At 35.1% G+C, this 7,704-nt stretch overlaps 1 protein-coding gene across 1 annotated transcript; it reads left to right on the forward strand.

The window, feature by feature from the left end:
* The first annotated feature begins 343 nt into the window (after positions 1 to 343).
* Positions 344 to 1,270, forward strand: LOC114202017 (olfactory receptor 14A16-like). Its single transcript, XM_028094998.2, has one exon. The coding sequence runs from the start codon at positions 344 to 346 to the stop codon at positions 1,268 to 1,270; it is 927 nt and encodes a 308-aa protein (XP_027950799.2).
* Positions 1,271 to 7,704: the final 6,434 nt, after the last annotated feature.

The raw sequence follows: 7,704 nt of genomic DNA on the forward strand, positions 1-7,704 counted from the left end.
AATGAGGAAACAAACTACACTATCTTATTCCAAATTCCCTTGCTACTTTTTAACCTATTCCAGCAAAGTCAAAAATCCCCCATTTATGGATATGTGAAGTAATATTTGTCTATTTTGTGCATAAACTTTAGTCTATCACATGAAAAATATTCTAATCTGTTTTAATGACTATCTTAATATAATTGTTTTCTACATGTATTGAAGAAATTGTAGTTTGCAAGATATGCTTTACCCCAAGAGTAACTTCACAATTAGTGAATAACAGAACCAACAAAAGGAGACAGAGTCTGAAGATTCAAGAAAATTTTCTTATGTTTCAAAAAAAAAAAGGAAAAAATTCATCATGCCTGAGAAATTAATGAATGTGACCCTAATAACAGAATTCTTGCTCATGGGATTCCCTGATGATCAGGTGCTACAGAGACTTTATGCTGCATTCTTCTCCCTGGTTTACCTGGTGGCACTGATGGGGAACCTCCTCATTATCACCCTCACCACCATTGACCAGCATCTCCAAACCCCCATGTACTTCTTCCTGAAAAATTTGTCTTTGATTGATATCTGTTACATCTCTGTCACTGTCCCCAAATCTGTCATGAACTCTCTGACCAACAGCCATTCCATCTCCTTTGTGGGATGTGCCTCACAGGTTTTCCTTGTTGTTTTCTTTGCTGGCACGGAGTTTGCCCTCCTTCTGGTGATGTCCTATGATCGCTATGCAGCCATCTGCTGTCCTCTGCACTATGAGGCCATCATGAATAGAGGTGCCTGTGTGCAGATGGTGAGAGCATCGTGGTTCAGTGGGTGTCTCTGTGGATCCATTCATGTAGGAGGCACATTTTCTGTCCATTTCTGTGGGCCAAACATAGTGCATCAATTTTTCTGTGACATTCCATCATTGCTCATGCTTGCTTGTTCTGGGGAGCAAATTCTAGAATATGTGTTTATTATTATTAGTTCGGTTTTTTTGTTTGTTTGCTTTACTTTCATGGTTGCTTCCTATATTTATATTGTGTCCACTGTCTTAAGAATTCCTTCTTCACAAGGCAGGTTTAAAACCTTCTCCACCTGCATGCCCCATCTCACTGTGGTAACCTTGTTCCTCTCTTCTGGATATATTGCATATTTAGGTTCAGCCTCAAAATCCCCATCATCACTGAACCTCCTTATGCCTGTGTTTTATTCTCTGTTACCTCCCAGCCTGAATCCTGTCATTTACAGCCTGAGAAACAAGGATATGAAGGTGGCCCTTGGAAAAATTTTTGGTTAAAAATGACACCAAATATATAAACATTCAAAATATCAATGACTCTGGGCTCCTGGGTGGCTCAGTTGGTTAAGCGACTGCCTTTGGCTCAGGTCATGATCCTGGAGTCCCGGGATCGAGTCCCACATCAGGCTCCCTGCTGAGCAGGGAGTCTGCTTCTCCCTCTGACCCTCTTCCCTCTTGTGCTCTCTCTCATTCTCTCTCTCTCAAATAAATAAATAAAATCTTAAAAAAATATCAATGACTCTGATACTCAGTAATATGTATCAAATTATTGGTTTATACAATTAAGTTGATAATCACAAATACAAACACTTTCAAATACAGTTACAAATAATTTCAAATTATTTGGTTTATAAAATTGTTCTTAAGTTATTAGATACCTATTGTATCATTGGTGCTGTTACATAGGATGCTATATATATTTTTAAAGATTTTATTTATTTATTCATGAGAGACAGAGGGAGAGGGAGAGAGAGAGAGAGAGAGAGAGAAGTAGAGGGAGAAGCAGGTTCCCAAGGAGCAGGGAGCCTGATGCGGGACTTGATCCCAGGACCCTGGGATCATGACCTGAGCCGAAGGCAGATGCTTAACCATCTGAGCCACCCAGGCGCCCTAGGATGCTATATTTATAAGGACAAATGTGCTTGAGTCAGTGGAGTGTCTTGGCAATTTCCAACTCAGTGGAAGTGTTTTAATCATTGTGTTCACAGCAATAGGCCACTGGTATAAAGTAATATTGTTTTTCATTTCTAATCAGCACTGGTTTAATTCTCACTTGAAAATATTTCAAATTTTACATATTTTATTATAATTCCAGATTGTGATTTGTTTTTTTTTTAGTTTACTCTTGCAATAGTTATTAACAATGAGTAATGTATTCAAAATTTGCTCGCTTTCTTTCTTTCTTTCTTTCTTTCTTTCTTTCTTTCTTTCTTCTCCCTTTCTTTCTTTCTGTTATTTTTTAATTTATTTTGAGAGAGACAGAATGTGAGCAGGTAGAGTGGCAGAGGGAGAGAGGGTAAGAGAGCATCCCAAAGCAGATTCTCTGCTGAGTGTGGAGCCTGATTCAGGGCTTGATATAATGACCCTGAGATTAAGACCAGTGCCAAAACCAAGAATCAGATGCTGAAACAACTGAGCCACCCAGGCAACCCTATTATTTTTCTTTTATTTATTTGGGTTGGCAAGAAAATTTTAAAAGTTCATTTTAATTCATTTCTTAGATAATTAATCCCACAATATCTGACTTGTAAATATTCCAATTATAAAAGTCTTTAGAAGATTTTATAGGCACAGTATATTGTTAACAAATGTCATTGGAAATCACACAGTGATATTTTTAAAATTAATGAGATTAGTTTACAAAGGAGGCAATTCTCACTATGCAGTCCACACAGAATTAAAAGAATGTTATTCTTACATATCCAGGAACAGGATAATTAATAGAAGATACCATATTTTGTTCCTGCACTACTATTTGTAACTTTTTTAAAAAGATTTTATTTATTTATCTGAGAGAGAGAGAATGAGAGAGAGAACACGAGAGGAGAGAGGGTCAGAGGCAGAAGCAGACTCCCTGCTGAGCAGGGAGCCTGATGCGGGACTTGATCCTGGGACTCCAGGATCATGACCCGAGCCGAAGGCAGTCACTTAACCAACTGAGCCACCCAGGCGCCCCCTATTTGTAACTTTTATGTTTCACAGAAATTGATGTAGAAATTTAATTAATGTTCCAAGAAATTGAAAGTAAATTTTAATTTACTTTCTAATATTTAATATTCTTTTTTTCATTTATTTCTAAATTTAGTTCTCTTTATGCTTATTTTAATATTAAATTTCTTTTTTATTGGTTTAAATGTACTCCTGGTTTACTTCTGTATGTGAATATATTTGCATGGTAATCAACTTTCTTTTAAATGATTTTGGCTTTTAGTCCATTAACTTTCCCTTTAATTATTCCTACTATCATCACATCCTTGAAATTCTTGCAATTTATCTTCTTTCTATCCATCTCATTTCCCTCATGTTTGTTTTCCTTTTCGCTTAAAATTTTTGTTTTGCAGATTTAAAATAAATTGTGGCATAATTTCTCTATCATTTGACTGTTTATTTCTTTTCTACTCATTAGTCTATAACTCTAAGTTTCTTCTTTACTTTTTCAAATTACTAATAAAATTGGAAGTGATGTGATGCCAGTTTGCTCTACTCTTGGAACAGTGAACTTGATGATGGTGATGATGAGGAGGATGATGATGATGATGATATGCCTGACTATAGGTCTAAATGCTGCAAGTGATTTTGCCTATTATTTCCTGTATCTCTGAACAGAAATTCTACAAGGTAAATACTACTGATTTTTTAAAAGATTTTATTTATTTATTTGATCAAGAAAGACACACACACAGAGGAAACACAAGCAGGGGGAGTGGGAGAGGGAGAAGCAGGCTTCCTGCTGAGCAGGAAGCCCGATGTGGGGCTCGATCCCAGGACCCTGGGATCACGACCTGAGCCGAAGGCAGATGCCCAATTACTGAACCACCCAGGCACCCCAAAATATTATTGATTTTTATACGAAAAACTGGAATCAATAAATGTTAAGAAATGAATCTTAAGTCAGTTAGCTAGTAACTAGCACTATAACCATCTATTCTTGACAAGCATGTTTTTCTGTAATAACTAAAGACATATTTGGATATTATTCTCACACCATCCAACAGTTTTTGCAAGTTTTATTTTTTGATATTTATATAAAATTGGAAAACAACAATTATCTCAGCCCTGTAATAAATATCTAACTGCTAACCTTTGTTGTCTTTGTTGTACAAAATAATATTGTTCCTAATTGACTAAAAGATGGAAAAGAAAGAATGTGGTTAATATGTATATTGAAATACTATTTAGAGATAAAATTATGAAAGTATTAACATAAACAAAAATTTGGGCAAAACTCAAAACATAGAGACAAGTTAAAAGTCAGTCTAAAAATTTTGCATACTATATGAATTCACTTATGGCATGCTGCAATTGCAAATATGCTGAGATGGAGAGCAGATCACCAAATGGCAAGGTTGGATTTGAGGAAGATGATCTGACTACAGAGAGGCAGTATGAGGGAACATTTGTTTGATAAAAATGTCCTGTGTCTTCACTGTGGTAGTTGTTACTTCACCAGGTGTTACAACTCATGAAACCATACACCAGAATAAAGTTTTAAGTTTTAAATAAATTTTAAGTTGTGTCATACAAAAAAAAAATCTAAACATGCCAACAAATATTGTAGGTATGTGAAATCTCTATGCCAATTCTCATATCTTGTTGACCTAGGCTTCCTTGTTGGCTGTCATTTCAGGTCAACTGAGCACAGATGAGCTCTGATAAACCCTTTTTTCTACATCTTGAGCTCTTATTTTCTGCTTTAGGATTTCTGAAACATTGTATCATTGGTTTTCCTTCAAGGAGGACTTAATGCCTGGCTGTGAAAGAGTTAACTCTCTTCTTGGAAAACCAGTGGGAAATAAGAGAAACTGGAAAAATCTGTTCTTCATGTATTCAGAAAATATTTCTGAAGATCATATTTCATGTTCCTGAGAATGTCCTCAGAGTCATCGAGGTCCATTTGTCTACAGCAATAATCAGGTTAATAATATGCCTCAGAATATATTCCTTCTTATATTGTTTCATTCATCTCATTCATCTTCCTAGGAAGATTTCCCCAAGTACACTAACTTGTGAAAAAAATCCTTTTCTTAAGTTTTACATTAAGAATGTCAATTTAAGGGAATAAATCAGTAAAACTTTTTAGGAAATAAAATATGGTCACTATACAATGTTATTTTATCAACATAAAATAATTTTATAGCTATGTATCTATTACTTGAAATTGACTATAATGTTTTAAGTACACATATATATTTAAGTGTTAAATGCTTCACAAATAAGTATATTCCAATTACTTTAGTAATATTTAGTTTAGAGATATACTGCAAAGCTCTGGTAATCAAAACACTATGTTACTGACACGAAAACAGACACATAGATCAATGGAACAGAATAGAAAGCTCAGAAATAAACCCATGTTTTTATGGTCAAATAATCTACCACAGGGGATGCAAGAATACACAATGGGGGAAAGACAGCTTTTCAACAAATGATGTTAGCAAAACTGGAGAGTTACATGCAAAAGAATGAAACTGGACCACTTTTCTTTTACATCCTACAAAAAAATAAGCTCAAAATGAATTAAAGACCTAAATGTGACACCTGAAACCATAAAACACCTGGAACAAAACATGAGCATTTGTTTCTTTTTTTATTATTATGTTATGTTAATCACCATACATTACATCATTAGTTTTTGATGTAGTGTTCCATGATTCATTATTTGCGTATAACACCCAGTGTTCCATGCAGAATGTGCCCTCTTTAATACCCATCACCAGACTAACCCATCCCCCCACCCCACTCCCCTCTAGAACCCTCAGTTTGTTTTTCAGAGTCCATAGTCTCTCATGGTTCGTCTCTCCCTCCGATTTCCACCCCTTCATTCTTCCCCTCCTGCAGCAGCAGCATTTGTTTCTTTGACATTGTCCTTAGCAACACTTTCTTAGAAATGTCTCATAAGGGAAGAGGACAAAAACAAAAACAAACTTTGGAACTACACCAAAAATGAGAAGCTTTTGCATGGTAAACAAACCATCAATAAAATAAAATAAAATAATAAAATAAAATAAAATAAAATAAAATAAAATAAAATAAAATAAAATAAAATAAAATAAAACAAAATAAATAAAACAAAACACAGTGAAGAAAACAATCAACAAAACTAAAAGGCAACCTACAGAATGGGATAAGATATTTTCAAATGACATATCTGATAAAGGGCTGGTATCCAAAATCTATAAAGAATTTATTAAACTCAACACCCAACAAACAAATAACTCAGTTAAGAAATCATCTGAAGACATGAACAGATTTTCTCCAAAGAAGACATACAAGTGGGCAACAGACACATGAAAAAATGCTTAACGTCACTCTGCATCAGGGAAATCCATACCTCACACCAGTCAGGATGGTTAAAATTAAAATCTCAGGAAGCAACAGATGTTGGCAAGGATTCTGAGAAGGGGGAACACTTTTGCACTGTTGGTGGGAATGCGAATTGCTGCTGCCACTCTGGGAAACAGTACGGAGTTTCCTCAAAAGATTAAAAATAGAACTACCCTATAACCCAGCAATTGCACTGAAAGGTAATTACCCATAGAATGTGAAAACACCAATTCAAAGGGATACATGAACCCCAATGTTTTTAACAGCATTATGTACAGTTGTCAAATTATGGAAACAGTTTAAGTGTCTACTGGCTGATAAATGGATAAAGAAGATAAATACACACACACACACACACATACATATATACATATTCACACATATACATGTATATATATGAAATCTTGCCAGTTGCAAATACATGGATGGAGGTAGAGAGTATTATGCTAGATGAAAAAGCAGTCAGAGAAAGATAAATACCATATGACTTCACCCATATGTGCAATTAAGAACCAAAACAAATGAGCAAAGGGAAAAAAAAGAGAGAGATAGAGGCAAACCATAGAAAAGACTCTTAACTACAGAGAACAAATGGTTATCAGCGGGGAGGTGGGTGGGGATGGGTTAAGTAGTTGATGGGTATTAAGGAGGGTACTTGTTCTTATGAGTACTAGGTGTTGTATGGAAGTGTTGAATCACTTTATTGTACACCTTTAACTAATATTACACTGTATGTTAGCTAATTGGAATTTAAAATAAATTAAAATATACATGGCCCCATATGTTTATTGTGGCATAATTTACAATAGCCAAGCTGTGGAGACAGCCCAAATATCCACTGATAAATGGATAAAGAAGATGTTGTGTATGTACACAATGGAATGTTATCATCCATAAAAATGAATGTGATCTTGCCATTTGTTCAAGATGGGTGAACCTAGATGGTATGATGCTAAGTGAAATAAATCAAAGACAAATACCATACAAATTCACATATATGTAGAATCCTAAAAAAGTAATAATAAAATAAATCAATTGAACAAACAAATAAAAAGCAGAATCAGACCCATATATACAGAGAAGAAACTGATGGTTTCCGGAGGGAAGGGTGGTGGGAGGATGGGAAAATTGGTACAGAGGCGTGGGAGATACAGGCTTCCAGTTAGGGAATAAATAAACCATGGGGATAAAGGTACAGCATAGGACATGTAATCAGTGGTATTTTAATCATGTTGTATGGTAACAGATGATAGATACATTTGTGGGGAGGAATGCATAATGTATAGACTTGTCGAAGAAGTATGTTGCACACCTAAAACTGATGTAGTACTGTGCATTATGTGTACTTCAATAAAAAACAAAACGATTTTAAAAATCTCTCTTTCAGT

This window comes from Eumetopias jubatus, unplaced genomic scaffold (assembly GCF_037043125.1).
Source record: "Eumetopias jubatus isolate StellerSeaLion01/CBP00866 unplaced genomic scaffold, mEumJub1_p1.0 scaffold_5, whole genome shotgun sequence".
NCBI lineage: Eukaryota > Metazoa > Chordata > Mammalia > Carnivora > Otariidae > Eumetopias > Eumetopias jubatus.

Excerpts from the sequence above, each read along its gene's own strand:
- LOC114202017 (XM_028094998.2), top strand. The coding sequence starts at position 344 with ATGCCTGAGAAATTAATGAATGTGACCCTAATAACAGAATTCTTGCTC.